The sequence below is a fragment of the Berghia stephanieae genome, chromosome 12 (assembly GCF_034508935.2).
Source record: "Berghia stephanieae isolate SIO BIC M18660-M18661 chromosome 12, UCSD_Bste_1.3, whole genome shotgun sequence".
NCBI lineage: Eukaryota > Metazoa > Mollusca > Gastropoda > Nudibranchia > Aeolidiidae > Berghia > Berghia stephanieae.
In genome coordinates, this window is record NC_088371.1 from 39,103,031 (window position 1) to 39,118,851 (window position 15,821).

The 15,821-nt window shown below is 39.6% G+C and overlaps 1 protein-coding gene across 2 annotated transcripts in view; it reads left to right on the plus strand.

The window, feature by feature from the left end:
• The first annotated feature begins 1,909 nt into the window (after positions 1 to 1,909).
• Positions 1,910 to 15,821, plus strand: part of LOC144957503 (metaxin-2-like) — a 30,264-nt gene continuing 16,352 nt past the window's right edge. For both annotated transcript variants that reach the window (XM_078888830.1, XM_078888831.1), the window contains exons 1-3: positions 1,910 to 2,061; positions 12,552 to 12,599; positions 15,400 to 15,519. In XM_078888830.1, the coding sequence (XP_078744956.1) occupies positions 2,022 to 2,061; positions 12,552 to 12,599; positions 15,400 to 15,519 (208 nt within the window). In that variant the 5' untranslated portion in view covers positions 1,910 to 2,021. The remainder of the gene's footprint in view (positions 2,062 to 12,551; positions 12,600 to 15,399; positions 15,520 to 15,821) is intronic.

Sequence of the window (15,821 nt, forward strand, 5' to 3'; positions counted from 1 at the left end):
CTTGGTCATCGAGTTCGGGAAGTTTTGAGTGTTGGTAGCCGATGACTTGAGGTATCATCGAGACTTCCGCTCGACACTACTCTTTGATTGAAAATCTTTTGCGTTGTAAGTATGAAGGCAGATGTGTCTTATCTGCCATCGTGTACTAGAGAGCGTGGTGTTACCCGCACAAAATAGCCGAATTAGTCACCGTTCTTACAAAGCCCAATTCTAGGCAAGCCACAAGCTAGTCCGAGACTAGGAAGCTTTCATGAAATCATATTTTTTTAGTCACTTGCTTCGTTTGGGCTTACAACTAGCTGATTTTCTTCTTCTTCTTCTTCTTCTTCTTCTTCTTCTTCTTCTTCTTCTTCTTCTTCTTCTTCTTCTTCTTCTTCTTCTTCTTCTTCTTCTTCTTCTTCTTCTTCTTCTTCTTCTTCTTCTTCTTCTTCTTCTTCTTCTTCTTCTTCTTCTTCTTCTTCTTCTTCTTCTTCTTCTTCTTCTTTAATCAGGAGTCAATTGGATTCAGTAGTCTGATGTCACGCCGCCTGGAAACGGCGACCATCTTGGTTCTAAACAAAGAAAATCATTACTTTTTATTCTTCAAGCTGGCTAGAACTTTTCATATGCCTTGTGATCAGAATGTGTAAAAGTCAAAACATGATCAAATTTATAGTTGTTTCCCCCTGGGTACGCTTTTATGCTCGCCGGAGAAATATTTCATACAGGCGTCCGCCATTGTTCCGATAGTTTAGAGCCAGTATTGATAAGTTGCCATGCGTCATTAGGAAGGAAGTGACGTTACGACTATTGAATCCTATTATGTATGTATGTGGTCGTGTGTGCTTGTGTATATAGTGAAATATTATCATTCTATTTTATACTGGCATGGAGGTGAAACAATATGAATTTACATCAGTGGGGGATTGCCACATATCCAACATGTACCCGTTTTGGCCAAGAGCCCGATACTGCAGAGCATTAAAATTTAGTTGAACGGTGTGTTATGACAATGACTAAGCTTCCGGGCAGGTTCACGACCGTACACGATTGCATGATGGGCTTGCGTCCTGGATAGATCGCCATGACATAGGTAGTAATGTGAGAACTGAGAACCATTAGAAGCTGCTGCCAAGTCAACGGACATAGATATATTATTTCGACGATGTAATCGCTCCATGACTCAACATTTTCAAAAAATACATTTTGGGAGTAGACAGTTCTTGGTATTAAACCTATTGTATTTGACGCTGATCAAGAATCTGGAGTGAAAACAACGAAAATCCGAAGAAAAAAATTGTCCACTTTTTAAAAACACTGCCATGCCCCCGATCGCCGATCACTCTTGGGTGGGATTTGCGAGCTTGTCGTTATTACAACAAAGAAGTAAAGAAACCCGTCTGTCATTCATTTTCAAGATAATAACAGATCAAATACCATCAATAAAGGCAGACTCCTTTTTCACGCCACGACCAAACAAAAGAAAAATCCGAGCACTCACTTTCGCCAACCGCATAACCGAAAACCCTATTGACAGATACGCCACAAACAATTCGAACTGCTTCAAAATCCCACAGACAAGAACACAAAACTACAGAAATTCTTTCTTCATTAGAACTATCTCGGAGTTGAATGGGCTGGATGAACTGGTCATCATGGCACCACACCTAAACGATTTCAAGGCCCGACTGACATGGGCCCGCGCCCAACGAGGACGCCGCTGAAATACAACCAGACCATTGGTTTCTTCAGCACCAACCATACAAATACAGATAAAGATACGTTGGGATTTCGCTACGATTTGCTCCAACCGTGCCTGTCCCCAGATTGTCACCTGTAAAAATCGTATGGACCAGACCAAAGAAACGAAATTTAAGTTTAACGAATAATAGCTTTGACCACATCCGGGTCATTCCAGCCGAAGGCCGAAGAAAAGGAAAGGTCATTTTTATGTTTTGGTGAGGGACCGGCACCCTGTCTCATTAGACATCGGTTGCTGTGGTTGGGGTAGAGTTACCCGAGAAAATTAGATTTTGTACAAAATGTCGCTCGTGCTTGATGCCGTTCAATCTTCACTTGGAGGTTTGTGCATAGAATATTTAGCAAGTATTTTCTCGTATCTGTCCTCATTCATACTCATGTTTCTTCGTTGTTATCATCATGATGTCGTCATAACCTCCAGTGCCTCCAGCCTCCAGCCTCCAGTCCGTACCAGTCATCATATTTCTCAATCAAATTAGACAGACGTCTAGTAGTAGATAGAAGACTTATTATTATTATTAGCATTAGACCTAGACATTCGCTTTCACAACAAGGTGTCTCAGAAGTCGTGCACCATGTAGATTCATGTGTCATCATATGATTATTAGCCGCGTTAAACTTATGACATGAATAACACTTTTATTTTAGGGAGTGACTATTCTCATCCTGGATGAGAATAGATAGAGGTAGTTGCTCCTTCTCGCTATTCTCACCCCCCTAACCTGAACCCCCGCCCCTTCTCGCTACCCTCACCCACAGATTAGTCTGTGCTCTCACCAATCATCATCTCTCGCGTAACTAGGGACTTTCATGAAAAATTCAAAGTTTGAATATAAGAACAAAACTTATCTTATGGCAAAGCCCTTAAGACAACAAACACAAAGGTGCAAAAATTATCCTTCTAGCTTTACTAGAAGCAAAGTTATGGCCAAAAATGTGTCGTGAATTACCCTTCTTTATACTTGTATTTAAGTACCGAAATCCGTGACCGAAAATGGACGAAATTGTAACATTTTATGTCATAAAAAACAAACCATTCGTCGGAATTGCATGAAACTTTCAGATGTAACAAATACTATGGAAAGAAATATAATAATATCATTTTTAATTAGTACGCACCTATATTGTCAACGTTATTGACCCTGAATGTACATGCGGAAACATAAAAATTCAAAGATTTTCAAAAAAAATTCGATGATTTTCTGGTTGTACTGTAAAAAGTTGTGGATTGATTTGCACGAAACTGTTACAGGAGACATGGAAAAGGTTGAGAAATGGAATAAAGTTCTTCATATTAATTCAACAGCTTAACTTTTGAGTGTCTAACCCCAATTATGAATGAATTATCACGCGGAAATGGGCATTTCCCCAAATCGATGACCGAAATGTTAACATTTTTGGACATAAAAAACAAACCGTTTGTCGGAATTGCATGAAACTGTCAGATGTAATAAATACCATGAAAAGAACTATAATAACATCATTTTCATTGAGTAGGCGCCTACATTTCAGTGTTATTGAACCTAACTGTGCATGCGGAAACTAAAAAAAGGCAAAGATTTCCCCTCAAAATTCAAAGTTTTTTTTTTGTTGTACAGCAAAAAGATGTGGATTGATTTGCATGAAACGGTTAGTGTTAGAGAAGACATTGAAAAGGTTGAGAAATGGAATAAAGTTCATCACATTGATTCGACAGCTTGAATTTTGAGCGTCTAACTCCAATTATGAACAAACAAACGAGCGGAAATGGGCATTTCCCCGAGTCGACTGAAATGTTAACATCTTTGGTCATAAAAAACAAACTGTTTGTTGGAATTGCATGAAACATTCAGATGTAACAAATACTATGAAAAGAAAAATAATATCATTTTCATTGACTAGGCCTAGGCACCCACATTTTCAGTGTTATTGACCCTAAATGTACACACAGAAACAAAAAGAATTCGAAGACTTTTTGCGGTTGCACAGCTCTACATATTGAGTTGACATAATCTGGAGATTTATAAGCTAGAATTATTAACAAATTAATGAGCCAAAATGAGCACTTTCTCACATTATCTCACCTCTATACAATCCGAAGAAGGCTTAATGAGTTGAAGATTGGAGCATCATCTTTGTAGTTCCATATCTTCCCGATATTCATCCTCCATGCTTGCATTGATGACAACAAGATCACCCATGATAGTATCTGTGACTATCTTGCTTAGGGTCACTGTAGACCTGGTGCCATCTCCCTTTTCAGCTGCGTAGTCTATCAATAGAGAACGTATTTTCCGGACGACTTTAAAACCACAGACGGTGCCACGAAATGTAGTATCCTCGCCATCAACATCCCAGACATGGAGAAAGGAGGAAGAAGGAATTGTGCCCGACAATAAGCTGGATACAAAACTATGTGAACCTGCATCCACTTTTTCAAGGATTCCAGCATGATCTTCCTTAATAAGTAGAGCTTTAACGTCCTTCTCCACTTTGCATCTGGCAGTCGCGTCTCTCTGTTGCGCCTTCAATGTTTGTCGTTCTTGAGCAGCAGAAAGGTTTTCTTTGTGCCTATCCTTCCTCTCTTTGATTATTACTGGGGCCCTCTTGATGGCGTATTGCAGCATCTGTTGTTTAACAAGTTGACCTTTCTCCATGACATATTTGAGGGTGCCATTCATTGCAGCCTTTACCTTACTGTCAACAAAGCCAACAGTTGCATTGGGGGCCTTTCGGGACAAGGCGTCAAACATTCCTAAAATGCGCTCTGCGGCAATGTTGTTGAGAGGGGCCGAAGATGTTTGTGACAGCATGGAAGGTGTTGGTTGGCTAAAACGTCCGTCGATGTATGGAGCGAGTTGTCTCCTTAGAGTGGCAAGCATGGCTGAACAGACACATTTAACTATGTCAGGAAAGGATTCTGCAGCAGGGTCCTTTTTCAGAGCTAGATAGACGTTGTCAGCTGCAATGGGGACTCCGAAGGCATCGCCGCCGTCTTCAAGCAATTTAGAAGGGTCGGCAGAGAGCTCATGCAGATAATTCAAACATCCCTTCATATAAGGCACCATTTCCAAATGTCTCTTCTGCTCTGGATTCTTGTAGAAGAGGCGCATCCAGGGTCCAGTCAATACTTTCCCAAAGAGACCTAGAACTTGTACCTGCACCATTATATCACTGTTACTCAGGTCTCCGAGAAGGGACAGGCGAATCTGGGTTGCAGTGCAATACTTCTTCAGGTAGGTGGTGAATGATTCCTTTAGGCTGTAAATGATGCCTGCAGAGTGGAACAAAACATGGAGCCGGTTTCCTACATACCGAGGAAGAATGCCTTGTCTGAGTCCAGATCTGTCCAAAAATAATTTAAATCCTGCAGGATCACCAGAACTTGCTTTGTATCGAAGTTTTGAAAAACAATAAATGAAGTTGGCTTCACGACAGTCCTTGCCATATACATTACTTGGTATATTTTTAGCTCTGTCACGAATACCAAGTGCTTTTCTTGTGGTTGAGGCTAACCCGTCGAGTGGATGGACGTTGCAGTTTAGCTCTACCAGTTCTTTGTTTAGGAGCATACTCAGCTCAGCACTGACGCAGTGGTTCACGGCAGCTCTGTCTGTCAGGGTACAGGTTATGCTGGCATAAAATATACTTAAGACATCCTCCATTGTCTGGTCGGTATAGGAAGCATAAGATGCAGCAATTCCCTTGAGGGTGTTGACTATGTGGTTGAAATAGTCCTCTGTTGTTCCACCGGACAAGTGACCAACCTGCAGGTACATAGTTTTCCTATGTGAGGTAACAATGTGGACCTCATTCACATGAGTGCCCTCAATGGAGGTGGCATCCCATGCAAGCGTAGTGTTGTCCGATAAAAACATGGCTTCTGCAGTCTGGAGGTCGGACAGCACACCAAGCTCATGAGCCATGCGGCAAACAGTCGAGGGTCCCGGAGCACAGGAAAGCTGTTGGTCGTGAAGAACAGAGGAGATGAATAGAATCAGATCGCCAGCTTTCTCCACAGGAACATTGCTGACCAAGCATTTATAAATTGCCAGTCGCATGTTGTCACAATACCGTCCTGTGTGAGTATTGACGACATCGTCGTCTCCATTTGTTGGTTGTTCTAATTCACTTTCCAAAATCAGAATTCTATTTTGCTCACTCTGTAACAAATCCTCCAGGTTTTTTAATTTTAACTTTGCTTTGTTTAGTGCTATTTCAGCATTAACTCGTCTTCTCTTCTCCTTTTCCAACATCTTGAGAAAATAAGTCCTTTCCCCCACCAACTCTAAAGCCTTCACCCTCCTTTCCAACAACTTCTTGTCTCTTCTCAAACTTCTTAACTCAGTCTGCCTTTTTTCTATCATTAAGTCTTTTCTTTGAATTTTGTAATTCACACGTTTTACATTATAAGTTTTGGACATTATATTTCTCTGTCTCCGAAGAGAGGTGCACGTATCCTTGAGCTTTTTAAATAATCCTTGTTTCTCCACTCGCACCCCAGGACATTTTGCACAATCATTTCTCAATTCCAGTGGATTTACAGCCTGAGTCTCATTATCCCTATCCACGATAGCAGCCCCCTCCACAACATTTCTTTTCCTACCAGACACAGGTACACTGAATTCGGATGCCAGGAGACTCTGTAACTTAGGATAATCCCGCTTTCGTTCTTTCTTTGCTTTATATTCCTTCACCAAACGTTTTAGTTTCAAAGCAATTGCATCACATGTGCAGTCATAGCTTTGATTGATGAAAAGTGTATGTATGTAATTTGCAGTTACTGGAATGTCTTTGTCGTGACGAAGGTAGATATAAATCACATTGCCATTTTTCAGTGGCAGCAGCTCACTGTTTATATAAGCAGTCAAAGCAGGATCTTGATCAGCCATAATGATGTCTTGAGTTAAAAAGAATGATGAACAATGTGAGAATAGTGACTGAAGGTGGTCAGTTTCAAATAATCAATTTAATAACAAATTGCTAAGTTACTATTTCAAAAAAGAGAGCAGTAATTTCCCGCAAGGGCGAGCTATTTTCAATGCTAAATTATTATTATGTATTTTTTAAAAATTCAATTGGGCAGAAGCCTTCAGACAAGGTCTCGCACATGCTGCAAAACATGTTTTTCAAAACTGACTGCCAACATTAACCAACAAGACATGAAGAGGGGGAAGAAAAAGGGTGACTTAAATGACTTAAAAATTTATAAAAATAAAGACATAGATTAAATTACAGTTACAGTTAAGAAAAAAGTGAGAAACAATCCCTGCAAGGGCAAATCCAATTCTTGAATATGATTTGCTAAGGCTAAGACGCTAAGAAGTTACTAAAAATATCTCATACATGGTGTGCAAAGCATTAAACATGAAAGAAGAAAAAAAAAAAGAAGCAGGAGGAAGAGAAGTTGAAGAAGAAGAAGAAGAAGAAGAAGAAGAAGGAGGAGGAGGAGGAGGAGAAGTAGTGGTGGGGGGGGGGGGGGGGGGGGAAGAAGAGAAAGAGAATCAAAAGGAAAGGAGGAGGAAACAGAAAAAGAAAGAAGAAGATGAATAAAATTAAGATCAATAATTAAAAGAAACACAGGTGATGGGTGGTAAGCTGGCAGAGGCAAGCACCACACCAATTCACTTTTTAAAAATAATATCAATTATATAGGTATTTATATTCACCAAATCCGAAACGAATTCAAAGATAGAATGAAGTTCGATAACTGGTCATGAAGCTGAAATCACATTTCCACGTTGAACAATACAACTGAACTGTCAACAACAGATGATATAAATGAAAACCAAACCAATCCACAACTTCGGCAATCGAGACAAAGGAAGAAAGTGAAGTGGGAGTTTAAATTTGGTTACTCGTAGATCAACTTCCGGCGCGCCTCCAAATTCAAGCGTTTTAGAGGGTGCGTTTGCCGGTTCTTTGTGACGTCATGCCGGTGTTCTATTTAGATTGTCGCCTGCTCATGGAAAAGTGGAATAGTCGACGATTCTGTCGTTTTTAAAATTTTTATTGTCGGATGAGTAGTTTTTGAGTTACGTTTCGACAAAAACTGACAAATTTTCATTGTGAAATCACCACAAGATAGAATCTATTAATTTTAAAGAAAATTATGTAGAAATAATCCTCAACATCGGAACTTTTAAAATTAGGAAACAATTTTATAATACACCGCAAAACGAATATCAAACATGACCTAGAAAAAAGAGTTGATGTAACTTGATGGGGAAATTGGGGCACACGATCTAGCGAGGGGAGGGACTGGGGGAATCGCGGCCGCGATGGAAGTACCTAACGTAACTCCTTTTTAAAAAGTGATACTGGACGTAAGGAGAGGAACATACTCTACGAACACCTTGCATTCAGCGACTTTAGTAAAAGACCTCTTATGGAACCAACTAATCTCAGAGCCAACCTCAGATTCATCTAACCAGTAGTATTGCCAAACTCCCTTTTTAAAGGTTACTATATTTTCTACTGAGACATAACTTGAACTTCTTCAAAGAACCAAACGTCAGCTGTCAGCATTCAATTGACAAGAAACGGAGGATAGAAGAATGGAGACTACCTCAGGCCTCACCCCACCATGTGTTAGGAGTGGGGCAGGGTTAGTGTCATTCAATATTAGACTAGTGCATGCAGAGCTCTTTCCTAGGTTGGGAGAGAAATAAACTGATGATGAGGGAAGTGGGAGGGGGGGGGGGGGTGTTTGACCCACAAACAACCAAAGTGTTGGGCATAGGGGTAACCATGATACGAGATCTAAGACAAAAGCCGCCGACACTTGGATAGTGGAATTGGTTTGTTGTATTTTTTTTTGGGGGGGGGGGGGGGGGGGGGGGGGGGGGGGGTTGATAATCAGAATGGGATGTTCACATTCACATTTATTGTATCGGTGGAGGAGAAAGGGAATGAAGAAAATACCAAGTTAAAACAACGTAGAGAAAGACAGGGATAAAGAGAGGGGAGAGGGCGAGAGAGATATGAAATATTGAGTGGACAAAAGAAAGAAGGAAAAACAAACAATTTAAAATGATGTAGAGAAGTAGAGTTTGAGAGAGAGAGAGAGAGAGAGAGAGAGAGAGAGAGAGAGAGAGAGAGAGAGAGAGAGAGAGAGAGAGAGAGAGAGAGAGAGAGAGAGAGAGAGAGAGAGAGAGAGAGAGAGAAACTCCCGTATACAGATTTCCAACATGATTCCCATATCTCAAGCAATCCAGTTTAAATTCTAAATGCATGACAAGTATTTTCACCCTCCTTACGTCCGGTACCACTAAAAGCAGTCACATGAGAGATGATGATAATCAGGTGAGAATATTGAGAAGGGGGGGGGGGGGGGGGGGGGGTGGTAAGCTGACTCTACCTGTTGGTACAGGGGTGAGAATAGCGAGAAGGGGCGGCGGCTAGGCTACCTTACTTGTTGAGTTGGAAAATACAGGATGAGAATAGGGAGAAGGTGACACTACCTCTATTCTCACCTAGGATGAGAGGTCGAATGTTTTTCTAATCTCACCCAGGGTGAGAGCTCGACTGTTTTTCTCTATTCTCACCCAGGATGAGAATAGAGGCAGCCATTTTATTAATAATCATAATTGAAATTGAAGCTCAAATCGTTCTCAGTCTGCATTGGATATTGATAGATTACAATTACATTCATTACATTGTTTTTTGTTGTTGTTGTTGTTGTTCTGTCATCTGCATTTTTTGCCAAATTGGGACCTAAAATTTGCCAAAAGAAACCCCAAAATTTGCCAAAAAATTTGCATAGGAGAACTAAGCGTTTCAGTAAAAATTAACATGCGATACAGAAAAATATATATATAAAAGACAATTTATTACATTTAAGGAGTCTGCATTTATTAATTTAATGAAATGACTGTGAATAGCGTTATTACAAAGATTTTAAAGGATCATTATCTATAGAGAGTAGCTTTCCTTGGTTTGGGCTCAGGCAAAGCTGCAACATTTCTCAAGTTTCGCACTTTTTTTTCGTAATTTTGTTTTCGTTTCTTTTTTTTTTTCCCAAAATTTGCCACGCGATTTGCCAATTTTCCCAAAATTTGCCACGATTTGCCAATTTTGGGAAATTTGCCAAAATTTGCGGATCGCCCTGATATTTGCGGCCGCAAAAAATGCAGATGACAGGTTGTTGTCTTTTTTAAAGGCCTTATTTACTTATATATACTTATTCTTATACTAAAATTATTGTCATGCCCCCATATTCCCCCAGAAATAGTTGTGGCTGTCTATTACAGAAATTATTTTCTTTTTCTTTTTTGGTTTGTTTTCTTATATTAAAAAAATCTTAAATTTTGGCTAAAGAGACCACGATTTTGACCTTTATTTTTATTTATCATTTTAAATGATTAAAGACAATGATGGTGACAGTCGTCAAATTTTGCCCCCTTAAACGCCGGACCGTTTGAGTTTTAGGAAACCGTGCATTGCCAAATCGACTTGATGGAGAGGGGGGAGAGAGGAGGGAGCAGTGTGGCTTAGCTGTATGGTCTTTGCTTCATACCCGAAAGAAACCTAGTTTGAATAATCACAGCGGTATGTGGTTCTAAGCAAGCCACCTCTCCCTAGAACTAGAATAGACCCTAAAACAAATCTCCACTTGAGGATAATTACAGGGAACTTTATTATTTATTAAGTGTAACTTATAGTGTTGAGGGAGATAACTCTATACATGACATCGTGTGTATGTGTATTTTTAATTAATATAATTTTTAAAAAATGTTGATTGGGTGAAATTAGTTTGACGAAACTGTGTCCGAGGTAAAAATTAGTTCGTGGAAGTAATGGAATGATAACAAAGAATAATAAAGGAAGAAAATCAAGACATTTGAATGAGTTTGAAGAAATTGTGTGGTCGGTGAAACCGTGTTGTAGTGTTAAAAAAAATCCCATTCCCAAGGAATGGTCCCAATTAAGCAGTGTCCCCAATACCGGCTTGGACTGTGGTAGTAATTGGACTCGTGGAGTGAGATGACAATTTTGAGACGATGGTTTCAGAGAGAGGAAATGGGGGAAAGATGGGGAATGACCCATGACCCCAGTCAATAAGGGGTCAGTCCTTCGAGTGTCGTGGTGCATCCAGGCAATGTGGTGAGGGGAGGGGAGGGGGGAATAATTATAATTTGTGGCTATGTGGTCTTCGCTTTCGGATTGGAAGGTCCTGGGTTTGAGCCTTGCTTGGCTCATAGTTGAGAAAAGGCTCTTTATTCTCATTCTCTCACCGTAATCACGACTGGCCTTTAATAGTGTTGTCTCTGTCCAAAAAAAATTGTGTTATCTGCTAATATCGCATGTTAAGTGTTGTTGTTGGCTACCTTGTAAATCGCTTTGAGCACAGTTAGAGGTTATTGCGCAATTTGGAAGCTCAAGTTTTTTTTTGTTTTTGTTTTAATCCATTTATTTTTACCGACTTTATTTTAAGGAATTACAAGGTTGTATATCCATTGTATATTTGATGTCACAAGTCACAAGGATGTTCTTATGATCTTCGTTATAACGAAAATTGACTTCATTGTAACCAGGGTGCACTGTATTATATATAATTCATAGCGTTTTTAACCATCTGTGTTTGGACTTTTGTACAAAATTATGGAGAACGCTCACTTCGGTGGAGACTTTATCTTTAATTTTACCTTTATAAAAAAAATTATCAAGAGTAATGTATAGAAATCCATTCATGAAAACACGAGGAATGAATGAACAATTTTCACGTGATGTTTTATAGCAAACTAACAACAAGGCAATGGGAGGAACTCGAGTTTGAAGATTGACTTTAGGTTTAAAAGATTAAATTTTATTGGAACTGACACACTCATTTGAGAGGAATTGAGATGTAGATGTAGAAAGATTTGAAAAAGTGTGAATGAAATGGTGCCTGGCGAAGGGAGGAAAAAAAAATGCAATCAGCCTTTCTTGACAGAGGATAGAAAACAAAATATATACAGTTTTTGGGCCTTCATTGAATTTTCGGACCTAGGACCAGCCTGACCTTGGGAGGGCTTCTCTGAAGTTATGAAATATTCAATATTGGTCAAAACTGTATTTTAACCCCCTTGTTGCACAGTTTCATATAAAATTATTGGTAAAGTCAGTAAATATAGAAATATCAGGAGAGTAAACAGAATTTGTAAGAGAGACAAGGTTAGAAGTAGATTTTATTTAGTTAAAAGTGCCAACAACAAAAAAACCCCAAAACATTGTTGTCTATTACTATCCTTTGTATTATTTAAATGACGTAACAAATGGTGACCCAATTCAATACAAGTTCAGTTCAGTGCAGAGATGGAAAAATTATTCTAATAGGTGAAGGTCACAGTCATTGATATTTTGATAAATGATTGCTTACCTTGACCTTCAATTTAAATTGTTTAATCCAATAACACAATTACAACACAGGCGGTCATGAATGCATTTTGCAGTGAAGCTATGTGGTTTAGTGATATGACACTCGCTTTCGGATCAGAAGGTCCCGGGTTCGAGTCTCGCTTGGCGCATAGTTGAGTCCTTGGAGTAGGCGCTTTACTCACATTCTCTCACTGTAAAATGAGTATCTGGCCGTTAACAGCATTGTCTCTGTCGGAAAAAAAAATTGTAACGTCGTCTAACAGGCGTCATGTCCTGTCCTGAATGTTAAATGCTACTGTTGGTCAGGGACCCCTTGTGAGGCGCTTTGAGCACATTTAGTGGATATTGTGCTATATGAAAGCTCTTTAAAAAAAAAACAATTATTCGCCTGACTGGTTTATTCCTAATAGAGACTACAAAAGTGGTGTTATAATATATGCGTATAGTTATAACTTTTGATTTTATCCCCACAGCGTCTGAACCCTGGCCCGATGACACTACATTATTCCAGCAGTACCAGGGTAAGTGTGTCATTACGTTACTGTGTATGGGGTTCAAACCCCACCACCGCCGCGAAAAATTTTTATTCTCTATTGTCTTCTGGCACTTTTCTACTCACTTCATATCTTGTTGTTACCAACATAAGTGCCTGCTCCACTCACTTTTCTGAATTAAAAATTCACCCCATACACCGGAGCATACTCAATGTCTCAATCGTTTCTATGTTATATGTTTGTGTTGAGAATATTGGCTATTAAGCTTAACTGCTGGTCAAAATACTTCGCGATGGTGGTGGGCGAACGAATCGGCGGTCCCAGAAGTGGGTGAGAGAGGGATCTAGAAATGACTTGGGTTTGAAACGAATATTTTTGTGTTCGTGGATAGCTCACACGGTAGAGCCACGCTCTCACCTGCCAGGCGGAGTTGTCGTACCAATAAGGTCGCAGGTTCAAACCCCACCACCGCCGCGAAAAATTTTTATTCTCTATTGTCTTCTGGCACTTTTCTACTCACTTCATATCTTGTTGTTACCAACATAAGTGCCTGCTCCACTCACTTTTCTGAATTAAAAATTCACCCCATACACCGGAGCATACTCAATGTCTCAATCGTTTCTATGTTATATGTTTGTGTTGAGAATATTGGCTATTAAGCTTAACTGCTGGTCAAAATACTTCGCGATGGTGGTGGGCGAACGAATCGGCGGTCCAGAAGTGGGTGAGAGAGGGATCTAGAAATGACTTGGGTTTGAAACGAATATTTTTGTGTTCGTGGATAGCTCACACGGTAGAGCCACGCTCTCACCTGCCAGGCGGAGTTGTCGTACCAATAAGGTCGCAGGTTCAAACCCCACCACCGCCGCGAAAAATTTTTATTCTCTATTGTCTTCTGGCACTTTTCTACTCACTTCATATCTTGTTGTTACCAACATAAGTGCCTGCTCCACTCACTTTTCTGAATTAAAAATTCACCCCATACACCGGAGCATACTCAATGTCTCAATCGTTTCTATGTTATATGTTTGTGTTGAGAATATTGGCTATTAAGCTTAACTGCTGGTCAAAATACTTCGCGATGGTGGTGGGCGAACGAATCGGCGGTCCCAGAAGTGGGTGAGAGAGGGATCTAGAAATGACTTGGGTTTGAAACGAATATTTTTGTGTTCGTGGATAGCTCACACGGTAGAGCCACGCTCTCACCTGCCAGGCGGAGTTGTCGTACCAATAAGGTCGCAGGTTCAAACCCCACCACCGCCGCGAAAAATTTTTATTCTCTATTGTCTTCTGGCACTTTTCTACTCACTTCATATCTTGTTGTTACCAACATAAGTGCCTGCTCCACTCACTTTTCTGAATTAAAAATTCACCCCATACACCGGAGCATACTCAATGTCTCAATCGTTTCTATGTTATATGTTTGTGTTGAGAATATTGGCTATTAAGCTTAACTGCTGGTCAAAATACTTCGCGATGGTGGTGGGCGAACGAATCGGCGGTCCCAGAAGTGGGTGAGAGAGGGATCTAGAAATGACTTGGTTTGAAACGAATATTTTTGTGTTCGTGGATAGCTCACACGGTAGAGCCACGCTCTCACCTGCCAGGCGGAGTTGTCGTACCAATAAGGTCGCAGGTTCAAACCCCACCACCGCCGCGAAAAATTTTTATTCTCTATTGTCTTCTGGCACTTTTCTACTCACTTCATATCTTGTCTTCCTGTGTATATTATTACCTCTAGAATGAATTTGGCCAATTATCTGGCCCAGTCTGTTTAGGACCAAAATGGCTGGGATAAACGAATAATTGGAAAATTGAAAGTCATATAGATATGCTTATTCATTTTCCAGAATTCTCTCCTATTTTTTAATTTTTGATTTAAAACAAAACAAAACAGGCTTTAAATACTCTTGTCACAAGTTGTAAGATCATTTTTAACTCACTCAACCCTAACACAGACTATATCCGTAGTTTACTTTTATCCCCATGCCTATTTATTACATTTTTAAGAGACCAAAATTATAGGCGTAGTATCAAAGCTAATGTTTTTAATTTTTACATGTTAATGGTAGTTGAATAAAACTATCTATGGACATGCTCATTTTTTAAATACGTTTTTTTTCCAATTTTGAAAAGTAGCAAAAATCTCTAGGATTGAGTGAGTTAATTTCTTGTTTATTTGCCTCAATTAAAATTTTTTAAACGGATCCCAACAGCTCAGTTGATAGAGCACTCACTTCACACAGACTGAGACAGATCCCTTTCTGGCGCCCCCTGTCAGCAGTGAGTGGATAGCTAGGTCTATTAGATCTGGTGGAAAGTACTTTGTGATGGACTAATGTCCTATCCAAAGGGTAGCAATCAATTGCTGTTGTCTGTTTTATGCTATAGTTTTAGTTCAACAGGTAGCCAGTGAAGTGACAAAAAAAAAAAACAGGGGTGTGATATGATCTCTTGCCTTTTGTCTTTGTATGATTTTGGGTTAGTAGTAGTAGTAGTAGTAGTAGTAGTAGTAGTAGTAGTAGTAGTAGTAGTAGTAGTAGTAGTAGTAGTAGTAGTAGTAGTAGGAGTAGGAGTAGTAGTAGTAGTAGCAGTAGCAGCAGCAGCAGTAGTAGTAGCAGTAGCAGCAGCAGCAGCAGCAGCAGCAGTAGTAGTAGTTTGTGAAGGAGATAGTTTGGAAGTAGAGGGTTAATGTAGGGATTTTCAATTGTTTGTTTTTTGTTTTTTTTTAGTTTTTTTTTTTTTTGATTCCAATTTAAAAAGTTGTTATATTGCTGTTCCCATTCAAAATCCCATTCTGATGACTCCTATCATGTTTTCTCTTCAGTTGAGCAGATAACATTGCCGGACACAGTTCAGTGTATTGCTGTGGAAACATTCCTTCATATTTGTGGTCTCAATTTCAAAGTGGAACAGCGTGTCAATGCGGAGGAAATGTCCCCCTCTGGTTAGTTGACAGTTGACTTTTGTGGGTTTAAATTTAAACAGACGGATTGATGTTTTCTGTTTTCGCAACAGCAGCAGCAGAAATAGTAGTATTAATAATAGTAGTAGTAGGAGTTGGAGTAGTAGTAGTAGTAGTAGTAGTAGTAGTAGTAGTAGTAGTAGTAGTAGTAGTAGTAATAGTAGTAGTAGTAGTAGTAGTAGTGATTGTAGTAGTAGTAGTAGTAGTAGTAGTAGTAGTAGTAGTAGTAGTAGTAGTAGTGGTAGTTAGTATAGTAGGAGTTGGAGTTGGAGTAGTAGTAGTAG